This window comes from Coenobita brevimanus, chromosome 104, assembly GCF_032717465.1.
Source record: "Coenobita brevimanus isolate Jiangsu-jjx chromosome 104, ASM3271746v2, whole genome shotgun sequence".
Lineage (NCBI taxonomy): Eukaryota > Metazoa > Arthropoda > Malacostraca > Decapoda > Coenobitidae > Coenobita > Coenobita brevimanus.
Genome location: NC_137057.1, coordinates 16,199,599 through 16,217,541, shown reverse-complemented (window position 1 = coordinate 16,217,541; position 17,943 = coordinate 16,199,599). Strand labels below are relative to the sequence as shown.

Genomic DNA, 17,943 nt, shown 5'->3' with positions numbered 1-17,943 from the left:
TCAAAGATCAAGATTATGTGGCAAGATCAACATAGGCAGATTTTTATCCGATGTAGCTAAAACTTTGCGGGGTTATTCAGGTTTAAACGAGGATGAAGATTTTCGATTCTGAGAACAATCAATGATCACACACACACACACACGCACACACACACACATATATATATATATATATATATATATATATATATATATATATATATATATATATATATATATATATATATATATATATATATATATATATATATATATATATATATATATATGTATCGGATACGATTATGTGAAGCTACAGAAGGTGGTGAATGTTTTTGGCGCATCCGATAGAGCCAGGATTCCAGGGGCTTGAATGATGAGTGAATGGAAGTGTGGCCAATTGGACTGGGCAAATTTGGGCTGTCTGGACAATGCTACTCCTCACCCTGCCCTAGGGTGGGAAAGGAGGTCCGGATGATGATGATGATTATAGATAGATAGATAGATAGATAAATAGATAGATAGATGGATAGATACAGAAATATAGATATAGATATAGATATAGATATAGATAGATATAGATAGATGATAGATAGATAGATGGATTTATGTGTGTGTGTGTGTGTGTGTGTGTGTGTGTGTGTGTGTGTGTGTGTGTGTGTGTGTGTGTGTGTGTGTGCGTGAGTGTGTTCAGTGATAGAAAAGAGAGGAAAATGTGCAAAAGAAGTTTAAAGTAGAGTGACACAAGGCAGAAATGTAGCTGGTGCAATGAAGGCCTTGATAAGAAACAGAGGCTTGAGTGTTGCAGCTGCACGAGGCTTACATGAAGGAGTGTTAGTGCCAACTTTAACATATGGATGTGAGACTATGGTGTGGCATGAAAATGAAAAGTCAAGAGTAAGAGCAATGAGGATGGGACTGCTGAAGAATGTACAGTATGTGGAGTACAGAGGGTGATAGGATGCGAAATAACGTGATTCGTGAAAGATGTGGATTGAGGAAGTCTGTGGACACCAGAATCGAAGAGAGTGTACTGAGGTGGTATGGTCATGTGGAGAGAATGGATAACAACAGAGTGGTGAAAAGAGTACATCTGAGCGAATCTGAAAGAGGGAGGAGGCGAGGTCGGCCAAGGAGAAGGTGGAGGGATATGGTGGAAGAGTGCGTGAGGAAGAGAGGTTTGGAAGTCTGTGAGGCTAAGGAACTGACAAGAGATCGAGCTGGCTGGATGAATGTTGTGAGGCGAAGTGCATGATCAGGGATTTGGCACCCTTTTTTAACGTGGTAGCGTCCAGATTGACTCAATCGGATACGTTTCTGTGAATCTACAGATTGTGGTGAATGTTTTTGGCATATACGATAGAGCCAGGATTCCGAGGACTTGAATGATGAGTGAATGGAAGCGTGATCCATTGGAATGGCCAATTTTGGGCTGTCTGGACATTACTACTCCTCACCCTGCCCTTGGGTGGGAAAGAAGATCCGGATGCTGAAGCTTTATATATATATATATATATATATATATATATATATATATATATATATATATATATATATATATATATATATACACACACACACACATCAAAAGTTACCTCAGTGACAGTGGGGGTAGGTATGATGCTCGGGGTAAAGTTGAGTGTGCGTGCCACTTCCTGCAGCATCAGGTACTCACGGCCATCGTATCTGGTGATGATTTCTCCACTCGCCTTCTTCTCCCGTTCCACAATAAAGAGCGGCCTTGTCACCACCATCGTCACCGGTATGGTTGCACCATGAAAACTGATTAGAAGAAAAAGTTGCATAGAGATGGATTTCGTGCATGGGAAGTGCAGTATCCAGAGAAGTGACTGGTTCAAGGTTCTATATTTCATTCTACTCTATATGTATCTTCTTATCTAATTTAGACCACCGTAAGGCGGTTTCATTTAGGTACAGTGGAAAATGTCAAATATGAACGGAAAGAGAAGATTTATTCATAGGAAGCCTGCATGATGCCATACATTTAAAGTGCTTGACAATCTGACACCATTGTTGTGACTACAATCATTCGTGTATATTACATACTTATGGTTCTAAGTCTACATTTTGCAATTCTACACGGCATATGAATGTACCTAGAGGGACATGAAATATTCTCTGGTCTTCTGCTGGAGAATTTTGAAGTTGTTTATGTAAGTGTTAAACAATATTAATTAAGCGAGGCTGTAATGTTTGGCTGCAGTCATTCATCGTAGTGCTCGATGTCGTAATGTGGTTGCTTCCAAACGTTGCTATAATAGCACAGTTTATTCAGAATGTAGATGTTTGTTAGCATTATGAGAGACCAAAGAATCTGTGAAGTTCCCAGGGTACAGTACGTCATTGGTATAGTAACGTATCGACACTAAATTACCCTGAACCCAGCGGGTGATGTCATACTTCAGTCACTGACTTGCACTAATTATCAGTTTCTCAAATGGCAAGTTTTTTTTCTAGAAGAATATCTATTGGAAATTCAGATGTATTTACGTCGAAAGTAGAGTTTCTATGAGCTTATGCTTTCAATTTTCAGTCATACTTGCAAGAAACAAATTTTCCAACCCTTGCTAGCCATATGACGAACTGTCTTTCTATAATTGTGTATGTTTATGATCAAGGTCATTGTTGAGAATTGCTTCAGACTCAGGTGTCATAATGCTATGAAGCATAACACAGCTACCTTAATTAACCCGCGGAGCCCAAAGATATATTTTATTCCTGCTCTCCTCTGATGGTTCTATTTAGCTTTCCCAACCACTTAAGCTGTCCCTTTTAAAACTTTTGGTATAAACAAGAATAAACAAACAAAAAGTTGTCGCCTACAATGCAAGGTTTAAGGAGCAGAGAAAATGTCATTATGTGTCTAAGAAACATCTGTTATTTTGTGGAATACAGTGGTGGAGTTGTTTGTAAAGACTGTAGTCTGGTGATGTACGTGTAAATGCAGGTGTGCCTCTGCAGTGATGACTACACTGAAGCACTGATGGTAGCCTACTAGTGAGGTATAGTGCGGTTGATGCCAGTGTTGCTTGAGAGAGTACTGGTGGTGTTTGTGCGGTACTGGACGATGGCACGATTACCCTTGTTCTAGTGTGAAGATGGGAGAGATAATTATGGGAGTGAGGATGGGTGGCACTGGTGTTGGGAAATACTTTTTGTAATGCTGCTGTGTGCACGAGTATAATGAAGGGATTCCTTTTTTTCGTTACCTCCGATGATAAAATTGGATTGAGGTTATATCTGTTTGTTTCTTTGTGTAAAAGATATCACAGAAGGTGGATATCGGATTTCAGTGTAATATGGTGGGCCGGGGGAGGTGGGTGAAGGAAGAATGCATTAGATATTGAGGTGGATCCAGAGACGGAGGCAGGATTAAATCATATTTGACTAGCGCTGGCGGAGGCATGAACTCTGTGCGGTTGTATAGCAAGGCAGACAAAGGCCGGAGCATTAATTGACTATATATGACTGTTAAGCATTCTTTCTGTAGAAAAGAGGAATTACAGCAGTAAATCATAACTTTAATGGCGTTGACAGAAGTCTGTGCCATCTGGGTACCTTTCTTTTTCTATTCCTCAGGTAATAATATATTTACTCGTATTATATACTTTCAAACATCTTCAGGAATATTTTGTATGGTTTTAAAATAATACCGTTATATCGAATAAATAATGACCTACGAAAATCATTGCTTTGTCATTCATTATGGCTGCTAGCTTCGCCAGCTGGCTTCACAAGTCATGCCATTTTAAATCTCCCTGTCATGGGATGAACATTAGACGTGGCCTACTGTATATTTTGGCCAACGTACTGGAGCCAACATCTCTGATCAGCAAAACGTTAAAGGCATATGTAAATCGCTTCATTATATACAAAAGAATAATGCATCAAGAGCAACACATTTTTAATTTGGTTCTGGATGATTATCTTAACAGGACATGGTAAATATGGACAGCAGAGGCTTACTAACGACCTGGCATTACCATTACTAGACATTACTAAAGTTACTCAAACATAGATGAAAAATTTATGGCAACCTGACTTATTAAAAGCAAACGACAATTGAAATTAAATTACTTCTGTAATTGGAAGGCTGTAATAGTTTATTCAAGTTAACGTATGGAGATTAAATTGCCTGAGTAAGCTAAAGAAGCCTTAGTGAAAATACTGGTACTTTAATATTTTCAAAGTGTAGACAGTTCAGTTGCTATGTTTCGCTCACACCAGACGGTTTTCTTCCATTCAAATCACTACCCAGGAAGACCAGACACCATCTTTCAACTGTATTATGGCTAATTTAGCTTCAATAGTGTCAAGTGTACCGGTAGTGCCTACAGTATATTCATTCCTTCTTTTTTCCCTGCTGGTCGCTTATCAAATCCGGAAGTAATTTTTGTTACAGTATAAGAATTATTACTTTACGTGTTATAAGGATGTATGTTGTTTTTGTGTTGTCTTCTTAAAAATTGTTGCTTCCGAAACGTTAGCCGTGCATTTATTTAGCACTCTTCACACCGCCAGTTATTTGTTACTAGTACATACCCATGAAAGCATCCTCCCAAATCCTTACTTTAAATGCAAAAGAATTATTCAGAGTTGATAACGGGCATAATCTCTTCCTTCCAGAAATAACCAAATACATAATCATGTCATCATCCACGAATTTTTACATTCCTGTGTATGCTGTATATATATATATATATATATATATATATATATATATATATATATATATATATATATATATATATATATATATATATATATATATATATGGAGCCTCTGTGGTACAGTGGTAGGGTGTGCGTTTCGTACATGGGAGAACGAAGGTTCGCGCCCCACCAGGGTAATAAACTTTGGGAGTGTTCACCCGGCCACGAACTGCATTGGTGGACATACGGGGTACTGTGTTGAACCAGTGTTGCATACTATAAAGTCGGCTTGCGCGGGCCGATTACACTTGGTTCACAGACTACACACACATCCAAAGCCACTACAACACTACAATTACACTTACAAGCACTTCTCACCCTACATACAATCTCTACCAGACAGCCTAAGCCACTTGGTAGAGATACATTGGCTGTATCGTCCCCACTTCGGTTGGGATAGGCCGGTCCTGCAGTGGATACTCAAACGGCTGATGATGATTATATATATATATATATATATATATATATATATATATGTGTGTGTGTGTGTATCAGGTGTTGTTAAAGTCTGTCTACCTATCTATTGGCAGACGCATTAGTACCGTGATGCCCTGCTCCCAGCTCACACATCCCTCTCTCATATACTTCTCCACTCCATCCTTCCATCTCATCCTTGGCCTTCCTCTCCCCTCCCCCTCCACCTCACTCACATACACTCTCCTCGTCAGTCTCTCACTCTCCATCCTCTCCACATGGCCAAACCAGCTTAATGTATTTCTCCTAACGCTTCCTATCACATCCACAACACTCCTTCACTTTCTCATTTGTCAGTCTGTCTCTTCATGTGACTCCACATTTACTTCTCTCCCTCCAACAAGGTCCAAGCTTCACTTCCATACGTTAAAGTTGGTATCACAACACTGTCATGAGGTAACTTTTTCATTTCCATGCTCACCCTCCTGTTTCTTATCACTGTTTTTAAGGAACCAGCAACCTTTCTTCCCAGCTGCACCCTTTCAAGCACTTCACCCTCTAAACTTCCATCCTTACTCATCACACTACCCAAGTACCGAAACACACTCACATTCTCCATCTCCTCTCCATCCAATCTCACTGTACATTCACTGACTTCATTTCTCTCGAACACCATCACTTTACTCTTCCTTACATTCTACCTTGATACCCTTAACCTCTAGGGGGTATCGAATAAGTTTCTTAGGCGTATCCAGAAAGACATCCTGAGAAAAAAATAATAAATTATCGTGTATGGTAACTACGAATTACTAGGAGCCATAAGCACTCACTTCTTTTTTTTTTTTTTTTTTGGGGGGGGGAGAGAAAACTGAAAGTGCAAGGAGAATATTAGATACGGAGTAATGATTGACTTGGAGTTGAACCTGGGGGTATTGGGACCGAAGAATGTTAGGAGCCATTGAAATATATATATATATATATATATATATATATATATATATAGAGAGAGAGAGAGAGAGAGAGAGAGAGAGAGAGAGAGAGAGAGAGATATGTGTGTGTGTGTGTCAGGGATGAGTGAGGCTGGTCACTCGCATCTTAAATGTCGAGACCAACTGCCTATCCCCGGGATCCTACGCTCCTCATGGGGCAATGTAGGATTGGATGATGGATGATATATATATATATATATATAGCCGCGTTTTTGTCGTCCAGGCTGAGGTATCGGAATCGATGCCATCTTCGGTGAAACCAAGCTACCCCGTTTTTGTCGGCCAAAGTGATACGAAGCCGGCCCAAGCGTCTGTCATCGAAACCAAGACCGTCTTCGTATCTCACCCAAGCGTGGTCGGGAGCAGTCTTGGTGTAGCTTGGGGATAGTGAGATTGGCCACCAAGGACACATAAATGATAAATATAATAAAATTAGCATAATGAACATAAAATTAGTGTGCAGGTGGCCAATATTAACGATATATAGAGCCAGTTCAGCACAAATAACGGCTACATGCAAGTTGCATATTCGTCAAAAGATCTTCTTCGGCGAACCCCTCTGTTTACTTGGAGATTGGCACGTAATTTTTCGGTTCTACATATCCTGGACTGCTTTTGCGGACAGAACCCAAGCGCCCCAAGACGCGCTTCGAATCCCAAGCTTCAGCTTGGACGACAAAAACACTCCTTATATATCTATCTATCTATCTATATATATATATATATATATATATATATATATATATATATATATATATATATATATATATATATATATATAAAATGTGCGCTATGGATAATAAATACGTAAATATTCCAGGCGCACATCAAACAGTGAGCAATAATGCATTAAGGTGTTTAGACTGCATGGCTGAAGGCAGGGATGAAGTGGCTGTAAAATGCAGCAGGATGGCAAAATTTTAACATCGCTAGTGATATACTCGTAAATGTGACCACAGAAGTTGTGGTACTTCACAGAAGACAAGATTATATTTTTCCTGAAGGGTTTACTCTTTACTACCATTGGCGACTCTGCATGAATAAAAATTTTCTAGCTTCCTCTAAGATTACAAAACCAAGCAAAATAGCAGAACCATCAATCAAAGTAGGTTATACCAACCACTAGGCAAATAGGCGGGGACCTACTTGTCGAATTTTGAGAGAAAGAGTGGAGAGGATGTGATGAGACCGAAGCTGGGTGTCCATATGGCGACAGGCAGCATCTTGGCCCCCGCTGAGGTGTAAGGCAACCACTGGTACAACACCCACCTGCAACACCAAGTGGTGGTTGTGTCTATGAATACAGATTATAAGCTATAAGGAAAGACCATCATAACACCTAATGCATGAGGTTCCATCCCTAAGATGAATAAAATACTCTGTTAGTAGTTAGAATATAACAGGATTTTTACATACAGAAGGGGTTAATGGGAAATGCGTTTACTCCTTTCAACATGGGATGCTACTCCCAGTCTAAACAGGTTGAAGAAAACGGCCTGTCTGATTTTTTTTTTTACAGTAACAGAATAGAGGAAGGAAAAGCAATTGAATTTTTAAAAATCCATGCATCAGACTACAGCTGTCTGTGGCAAGAATAAAGTCAAACTCATCTCTTCTAAGGGGTAATGCTTTCCCTCTATAATATACTGGCAAATACAAACATAACTACTGCAGAATACAAAGTAAAATCACACATACCCATGGCAATATCACATTCCACAACTAACATAATAACCACGTTCAATTGTTATGAACCTAATAACACGAGGGTCATTAACCCCACTCTTCGGCAATTCCCCAACACTGTTACCTCCGCTTTTCTGCAAAACATAGATAACATTTTCTTGCCTAACTCGACGGCAAACACCCTCTAGCTGCTGAGGAACAACCTTAAAATTTTATTGAAAAAATGAAGAAACCGAATGGGCATTTCAATACCGCCTCCTACATAGGAAATGGAGAAAGACTCAAGGTTTAATGGGCTTTTTTTTTCGGTGTCAAGCTTTTTCCATCATATGACATCATTAACCCAGTACAAGCAGAAAAGACAAATGTGGTCATTCACTGAGAAATCAAACAAAAGTTTAATGGAAAAATGGGAATGAATTATCTGGCCCGCTATTATGTCGTCGCTTCCAATTGGATGAAATGAGACAGGAGGTGCAATAACGCCATAGTTTTTGGTTATGTAGCTATATACAGTATACTGTATAATGTTTTCTTTGTTTCTCTGGCTGTAATGTATACATTGGTAAGCTAAAAGAGTATATTCTGCAGTGCCTGGTGAAGGTTGATGGAGTCCACGTTGTTTTTTTCAGAGTTTTTGCTGTTACTGGACTTTTTTTTTTTTTTTTTCAGGAACTACCCCTCTTAAAACCATAAGAAATTAGGATAACTAGGGTAGGCAGCATGTTTCATTCTAAGCAGCTCCTGGTGCTGTCAATAAACTATTAATGTAAGACAACAATAAAAAAAATTAAATAAAAAATGGCCCTTCCTCAAACACCAAACCCTCAAGCTTGACCCAGCACGGAAAGGTGAAACTGAAGATCACACAGTATAGAAAACCTGACGTGGGTTTTTACAGGATATAACAAAAGGAAAAAAGATTTGTGCAGTAGGTTTAAAAAATTATAAACAATAATAACAATAACTGAATCAGTAACTATAACATCTTTTATATTCAACCCTTCCTAGACATATACCTATATACCCTTTACTTAAATTTTAAATGGAAGGGGCAACAACCACATAACGGCGTAGCATATTCCATCAACTACTCTCTCACCAAAGTATTTCTTACCTAAGATGGAATGCATTTCATTTGAATCCATCAGAGATTCTGTCCTATCTGGTTATTTTAAGATCTCGCTAGTTCAGTATCTCACTGATATATTCCTGTCACCCGATTAAACACCGCAAGTAATCACCTAACCCCATATCTTCCTGGTGAATGCAAATTAATTATTTTCTTCCCGTCTGCATACTAAGGGTTCCGAGTATTCCCTTCTGTTTTGCCGTCATCTCTGCACATTTACTAAGAAACATTCATTCTAGATTACATCAAAACTGCAAGCCAAAATCTTAGTGTGGCCTTACGAATACTAAATAAAACTATGTTATTAATTTACTTAACCTTGTTATTGCAGCTTAGTGATTTAAATCCTAAAACACTGCATGCTTCATTTCTTGCTTGAATGCACTACTGCCGCGCTTTTAGGCAGTTGCTATGATCCCAAAGATCCTCTAACAAGCTGATTTTTAAATTTCATTACCATTTAATTTGTAACTGGTATCGTCTAACAGTATTGTTTTTTACATATTAAAATCACAAGTATAAGATGGAACTAGGTTTGGTGATATCACAGAATTCAAACGGTTCCCTTTTCAGTTATATTAAAGAAAACCACACATCAATCATAATATAACTTTTTACATGTGATACATTATATATTTGTTCCTTTATTTTGTTCGAAACAATAACAGTGATTTACCATATACTTGTTATTCTCATTTAGTGTGCCGATGATTCGAAGGAAGCAATTTTAGTGGATGTAACTCCGACAATGTCATCAGCTTGGCAGTGCTCAGTAGGTGACACGGGAGTCAGGCCAAATGTAGCCTATATAGCATAGTACTATCGATAAAACAATTACTTCTATACTACGTGACTGTGTGAAGGTTTACCTGAAGTCATGTTCGCGATTGATGATGATAGTGTTCATCATAGTCATCATCCAGTGCTGCATCACAAGCCGGTGCAGGATGGGCAGGTCCAGCCGCGTCATTACCACCAGCCGAGTCATCCACCCAAGCAGACGACCCCGCCTACCCTCCTCTGCTAGTCTGTCCATGAAGCTGGCATCGCTGCTTACTGCAACCACTGTCACACACCACCACGCAGCCCTCATCTACACACACACACACACGTATTAAAATGTATACCACACCTGATGAATGCATAGTGTTATATAAGCCAAATAATTATTTTCAAGGACCGGTGACCTGTGTAAAATATGCAGAAAAAAACCCTGAATGACAGTATTAATAAAACTTAGTATTTTTTCACTTATCATTTCATTTCATGACTCCAGTATTTCCAGAATGACTGAAAATGTAGGGATGGCAACAGTCCATTACGGGGGAAAAATAAAAAAAAAGCATAAACCCAGGGCGTATGACTAGGTCACAAATCGCTCCTAATGTGTATCAGCTGGTGGCAAGCCAGTGGTTGTGACAATGACTTGTTTCATTCAGGTTAAAGACATGTTTTGTAGTTGTCCTAGCCAGAATATTTCGCACCCAGCTCACACTTTTACTGTCCACCCCTGCTGTGGGGCCTATGCTGCTGAAATCTGGAGATTATTTTAGTGCTAATTTAACAGTCTAAGAAGTGATGTATACAAATCCTCAGCAATGAAGAAGTCCCCCGTGTCTTGGAATCTGTATTGCACTCGCATGGCGAGCCTGGATGTATTTAATATGCATTGCTAAAATAAGCACATTTTAAAATTTGTTTACTTGCATATAAACACACCGTGTACTCCAATACAGTATATCTCAACTTCTGTGCGAACTTTTCCCTCAACTGAGATAGGTCCAGCATGAGGGAGGTAAATGTGTACAGTACCTGTTATATAAAATTGCCATAAAATAGGAGATTATTTAATCACAGAATGATGGCTTGATGGTTTTAAGTGGTTTTGAAGCCCAAGAACGAGCACACTTTTTGTTGGTTAATAATTCAATATAAATGCCATTATATAACATGCTACTTTGTCTGACGTCACAGACAGTTAGACTGCAATAAAATTTTATATAGTTTGTATAAAGTGGAATAAAATAATGCTTGTAATGATTGGCAGCTAATATTCCATGTGTACAAATCCATGAGTTGGCCTCTGTTGACATGGAACCTTCCAGTAAGAAAGCGGAAAGAGGTCCAGTATTATTAGAACTGAAATTGGTAGTAATTTTTATGTAAAACTAAAATAAGCTCATGAAATTAGGTTTATGTTGTCGATTTTTCGGGTAATAATCATTGTTTTAATTCAATAAATATTTAAATCAGTAGGTGGCATCTCTGAATCAGCTAGGAAGATTTTTTTTTTTTTTTTTTTTTTTTTATGTCCGCACTCACTGTGTGGAAAACAGTGAAGAAGTACCGTTGAGCGCAACTCCACTACACGCCACCTTCCCACTAAGCACCCAGGACGGTCCTCGTCTAAGCACCACTCCGTTCTAGAGTTATAGAGCTGTCATTTATTAGCCAGTAAATTGGACTGATATATGAGAATCGGAAGTGGTTAAAAGAGGTAGAGTGGCCGGCCTTATTCATCCCGACAAAAGTTACAACAACTTCACTTGGTGTGAAAATGAGTTAACGCATTTACAATTACGAATAACAAAGTAACAGCAAAGTAATAATAATAATAAACAAGCCACTCAAAGCTCAGCAACAGTAAGCAGTTATTTCTAAAGAAAACCTCACTGTAAGTTCAGTACTCAAACAACGTAGTGTTTCATTGTTACAGGGTCATAAATAAGAATGAGTACATTGGTTAGTTATGTACAGTACTGTAAAAGGAAAAATAAGTGAATTATACCTCTGGCAAAGCAGGAAAGCAGCTAACCTCTTGAATTTAATAGTGTGTTTTCATTTAATTTTGCCCTCTACAGAGTTTTATATTAAACTTAGGAAAAATCTTTTGCGGTCGGGGCGCCCGTCATCCACTCACTGTAGTGCTATTCAGAGGTTACTCTACAGTACATTGGGTGACAAGCCAAGTGATTTCCCGTAAGCCTAGAAATCATTCATTACGCCGGGTGGTAACCACATGACCAAGCCATGCGTCCCTACCTGTCAACAAGTGGGTTGGAGGAGGATTAGTACCCTTCCCCAGAAAACAGCTACCGGTAACTAAAAAGACATAAAATGCATCTTTCTCGGACTGACTTACAAGTGACGACTAAGGACAGAATAAAGGATATGTTGAGGATTCCTACATGGACTGCGAGGGGCGCGAATGATACGATGAAAGAGAGTGAATTGTCTAGGTGCTTCAGAATGCAAAAGTGGACATATGTGGATTGACTGAAACCAAATGGTGAGGTGAGAATGGGAGTATGGACTGGGTATATGTGCGGAAATAGGTGTGAACGAGAGCGTAAAGGAGAGTGTATGTATTGCTATGTGGCAGAGACAGAAGAATATAAGAGAATATGGATCAGTTGGATCAAGGATTATGTGGGTAAGACTGAAAGTAGGAGTACGTGCATGGGCGACTGTGTGTGCATATGTGCCGATAAAAGACCGTGCAGAGTGAAAGAAGATTTCTGGGCATTAGCGGAAGCATGCAAGGAAAAGTTCTGGAGGAATGAGAGACTTTGTTTGATAGGAGATATGAATCTAAAATTAGGAAATGTGAAAGAGGATGGAGTAATTGATGAGTGGGATGTGCCTGCAAAAGTGGATTAGAATGGTAATGCTCTAATGGACATTTGTGCGCGGAGGGGATTGGTGATAGCCAATACCTTCTTTAGGCACAAAATGATCCACAGGTGTATGTGGCGAGTGATGAGAAGGGTGGGTGGTGAACTGAATGAACGGAAGACAATGATTGATTATGTGTATGTGTGGATGAATGAGAAGATATGTGCTGGAATCGACAGCATACACGGGGTGGGGATGTGGACTTTCTAACCACCACTTGATGGTGGTGAGAGTCAAGGTACAAATGCAACGGAAGATAAAAAGGAGAGGACAAGAAGCTGTACTTACAAAGAAGATAGAGGGTTACAGGAGGATGAAATAGGGCAGAATGAAAGACGGAAATGGAGGAGCGATTGGGTAAATATCACTTAGAACAGAAGGTTGAGGTGGAAGATGGGTGCAAGATATTCACAGAAGTAATCTGTGCTGCATGTGAGGTGGTGTGTGGAGTGAAGAGAAGATGAAAGGGGTTTGCAAGGAACAGCGTGGTGGAATGAAGAGGTCAGACAAGCTACGGGACCAAAGGGGAAAGTATATAGTGAGTGGATGGGAAGCAGAGGCATGGAGGAAATTGGGAAACGGGGTAGATAGCTATATGTAGAGAAGAGGCAGGACGTGAAAAGAGTACTAAGAGAGAATAAGAGATTGGATGAGTAGTTCGGGAGGAATTTGAATGTAAAGGGGAAAGAATGTAAGAAAATATTCTGGAAGGAGGATAAGGGAGTAAGACACTAAGACAGGGAGATAAAGAAGGTAGTAGGCGAATGAAAGATAAAAGATTACTGGTAGAAAAGGGAGGAAAAAGTGGGCAGATGGAAAGATCACTTATTGGAACTGTTAAACGGTGAACGAAAGTAACGCGAGTATAGGTGGCTGGGGAATGGCTGGGAGAAAGAGGGAGATGAGAAGGGACGAAGTTATCAGTAAGATGGAAGTAACTACGGCAATGAAGAGTCAAAATGGGGAAAGTCCCAGGAATTGATGGAGTGTGTGGTGAAATGCTAAAGCACGGGGGAAAGATAATGATAGGATGGACATGGAAGATTTGCAGATTGGCCTGGGAAGAATGTAGAAACAGTAGAATCCTGGAGGATTGGGAGTCAGGTAGAATTATTCCCCTGTACAATGGAAAAGGGGAAAAAAAATGTATGGTAATCATACAGCCATTTGTCTTCTTGGTATACTAATAAATGTATTTGGCGTTAAAGAACTAACCAAGGAATTAGTTGGAGAAGTGTAGGGAGGTTTCAGGAAAGGAGAAGTTTGTATAGATTAGATATCCATCCTAAGATGTTTAGTGGAACAGTTGCTAGAAAAGGGAACGAAGTTGAATGCGGCCTTCATGGATCTGAGAAAGCATATGACAGAGTAGGTAGACAAGGAATGTGGAATGTATTTAAATATATGGAGTAAATGGGAAGCTGTTGAATGCCGTGAGGAGTATGTATGAGGGCAATAGGGCTGCAGTGCATGCGGATGGTGAGCTAATTAGTTAATTTTTCTGTCTAAGTGTTGAACTGAAACAGGGATGTGTCATGTTTCCATGGATGTTCAATTTGTATATGGATGGTGTTGTAATAGAGATACAAAGTAGGGCAGTGGATGTAGGACGAGCCTAAGAAAGGGAAACTTCCTCATTTTTTGTTTCCAGATGGTACTGTAATGTTAAGTGAAGACGAAGGGGAATTACATGCCTTGGTGAATGAGCCTGGGAGAGTATGTAAAAAACAGAATCTAAGGGTGAATGTAGGGAAAGATAAAGCTATGGTCTTCGAGAGAAATGAAGTCACTGAATGCACTGTGAGGTTGGAAAGGAAATGGAAAATGTGACTGCATTTACGTAAATAGGCAGTGTGATGAGCAAGGATGCGAGTTTGGAGGATAAAGTGCTTGAAAGAGTACAACAGCGAAAAAAGGTTGCTGGTTCATTGAAAGCAGTGATAAGAAATTAGAATGTGAGCACAAAAGTGAAAAAGTCGCTGCATGACAGTACTGAGATACGCACTCTAACGTATGGAAGCGTGGAAGCGAAGCTTAGACCTTGTTGGAGGGACACAAATCAAGAGTGAGAGCAGTGGAAATGAGTTATTTGAGAGAAGTTTGTGGAGCTACGTGAAGAAACGGACTAACAAATGAGAACGTGAAGGAGCGTTGTGGTGAAGATGTGGATGTTTCGAGAAATACGTTGATGTGGTTTGGCCATGTGAGAGAGACTGACGAGGAGGATGTATGTGAGTGATTTGGAGGGACTAGGAAATCGATGGGGAGACCAAGGTTGAGATGGAGGGATAGAGTGGAGAGATATATGAGAAAGGGGGGTGTAAGTTTGGGGGAGGACATCGAAATGGCGGAGGGCAGGGTGACATGGAGGCGATTAGTTTGTGGCCAACCAATTCGGGATTAGGGTGTCTGGCTATTGGTAGGCGGATAGAGTATCTATTGCAATAAATGGGTTAATGAGACTTACAGCAAACCGATCCAGTATGAAAACTCTCGTAAGCTGAGAAAAAAACACATGAAAAAAATAATCAAAGATGTTAATGGGTAACATATCTACGATCTATTGGTTCACGAGAAATCCGTTTATAATGAATGTAGTTAATTCTGCTGATATTAAAATAAGCCTTTCAAAATGGTGACCCAGCAAAACTTTTAAGATTATAAATAACATCTCTAACCCACCGAATTTCTCCTTACCTTGGAGAATGGCGATTCTAACCTGACAGTGTCCTATCCATCCAGGCATCGATCTGGCAAGCTTTAAGGCAGCGTTTCCCAACCTGGGGGGCGCGCCCCCCTGGGGGGGCGTTTGAGATTGTTAGGGGGGGCGTGGGGTAATCAAAGTTCAACATAGGGCTAATCCATTTAAATGCATACGGGGTATTCCCAAAGATATGCATGAATAAGAAACTTTGATAAGGAAACTTCATAAGCCATTTCGAGCAACCACATGTAATGTTGCCATTAGCATCTTAAGCTTCCATATGGAACAGATAAAAACATCGTTGTGTCGACGTCAGAGGGATGGGGGGTATTATGGATACTGTCCTGACCAAAGGGGGGCGCAGTGCTAAAAAGGTTGAGAACCCCTGCTTTAGGGGATTTAAACCAGGATGAACTCAGCGACGGAGAACTTGAGCAACAATATTAACACCTTCACTGTGATTGCTTCACTCCTACAGTATATTCTTGCTCTTATCATTCGATATTTTGAACGACTGGGTTAGATAAGGCTTCATGAACCTCTAAAGCATGAGACCTTTCTTAAATTGACATAAGCGTACTCCTCTTGCTAATGTTCTTTTATAATGCCATCGATTTACCCAGTACAGAACAAATACAATATCGAAAAAACCTTCGCACTTCTTAATCTCAATTCTCGTGTCACAAACACTCCCAAGCATCCCTCTATACAAGCAAGGGCTTTGTTGACAACCACGGCAATTCCTGAATTTAATAAGTATAAAATTATTTTTCTCTCGTAGAATATTGGAGACATTATATGAAGGGATTTTAAATTAACATAAAGTGATCACTATTATATACCTTGCTTCGATGTGCCTTGAACTCTCCAAATATAGAAATCATACTGACCCACCGTAATTATTATCACCAACATTATTCCATATGGTGAGGATATAGGAATCGCCCTTGTCCGTCCGTCTGTCCGTCTCTCCGTCCGAGTCTGTATCTTGGAAACTACTGTACCAGGTGGATTTGCTTCAAATCACACCGAAAGATAGAATATGTGTCGTAGTTGATGTCTGTACATGTAAAATAGCCTTATTGTCTGTACTTTACGAGCTATGACCATATGAGGAAAAATCTGTCTGTCTCTTTGTCTGTCTCCGTCTGAGCCTGTATCTCGGAAACTACCAGGTTGATTGGCTTCACCTCACACAGAAAGATAGCGTATGTGTCGTAGATGATGCCCGTATATTCAAAATTGCCATATTGTCTGTACTTTACAAGCTATGAGCATATAAGGAAAAACTGTTCCTATAAACTGGCAGTGACTACTGGAGATTTCCATCCAACCTGCACAGGTAATCTGGAGATGAAACTTGGCAGACCGATTTCTAGGAGTTTATGATTATTATTATTATTATCATTATTATCATTATTATTATTATTATTATTATTATTATTATTATTATATTTTTGTTATAACTATTATTATTATTGTTGTTGTTTTGTTGTTGTTGTTATTAGTATTAGTATTATTGTTATTATTATTATTATTATTATTATTATTATCATTATTATTATCATCATCATTATTATTATTACCCCCACCATTGGTGAATGAGTCCTAGTTTATGCCCCTATATATGAAACTGCCATACTTATTAGTGCATATCTATATATTCTTTACCACATGGTGCGGACACGTCTTTGGTAAAGGCTTGCTATTGTCGTAAATTAAATAATTTTGGCCTCAATCGGACTTCCAAGAGGGTCGAACAAACACAGTTTCAGAATACTGGTGAATTTCAAGCAAAGGTGTGCTGTTTCTCTCCAGTTGTACCTCATATTGATATTAACATGATAAAGGATCAGTGGTCTACACTCTCATTTACCTGAGCCGTTGCCACATAAATTCAGTGTTAGTAACATGCAAGGGATGGTGGTGTTGGTGTGGTGAAAGCGAGGGTGTGGGTAAGGGTGTAGAGAGAATAAATATGTAGTAGTTGGGGGTGAGAGAGTGTGAGACAGTCTTACCCTTCTGACCGCCTCCACTGCCTGGTCCAGTCCTGTGGTGGTGCCGTTAGCCCCCGCCACCTGCACCAAGGCCACGCCCCACCACACACCACTCACCTGCAGCCACATACTGTGCTGCCTTTCACTGGGCTGGATTCTCAGTGGTTTAGTTTTGATAATGCTTCTGTTTTATTGATATATATTGCTTAGTACAACTTCATATACTTTCTTGTATTACTGATGCAAAGTAAGTCCATATTAAAAAGAAGAACATAACACCATCACGATCATCGTCAGCATGATTATGATCATTATTATTATGAACATCATGATCATTCCTTTAACTAATCATGAGGTGCTGTATGATCCAGAAAAAATGAAAATGAAAGCACGAAAATGGTAAAGTATCAAGAGCGTATCCACGGACACAGGTCACACTGTCGTCCATCCACCGTACAGCCCTGAAGAATCCTGGCTGCACTTAGCAATCCTCACAATACACACACACACACACACACACACACAAATATATATATATATATATATATATATATATATATATATATATATATATATAGTTTTACTAGCATTAAATGAGACAAGGTTGTTTTGTCTCCATTCACTGATCGTAGAT

General features: G+C 39.4%; 1 protein-coding gene across 1 annotated transcript in view; it reads right to left on the bottom strand.

Moving 5' to 3' along the window:
* The window catches only part of LOC145416016 (uncharacterized), a 51,778-nt gene extending 34,340 nt beyond the window's left edge, over nucleotides 1–17,438 (bottom strand). The window contains exons 1-4 of the mRNA XM_080285116.1: nucleotides 17,331–17,438; nucleotides 9,803–10,026; nucleotides 7,262–7,384; nucleotides 1,575–1,761 (exon numbers count right to left, since the gene is read on the bottom strand). Of these exons, the coding sequence (XP_080141242.1) occupies nucleotides 1,575–1,761; nucleotides 7,262–7,384; nucleotides 9,803–10,026; nucleotides 17,331–17,438 (642 nt within the window). The remainder of the gene's footprint in view (nucleotides 1–1,574; nucleotides 1,762–7,261; nucleotides 7,385–9,802; nucleotides 10,027–17,330) is intronic.
* Nucleotides 17,439–17,943: the final 505 nt, after the last annotated feature.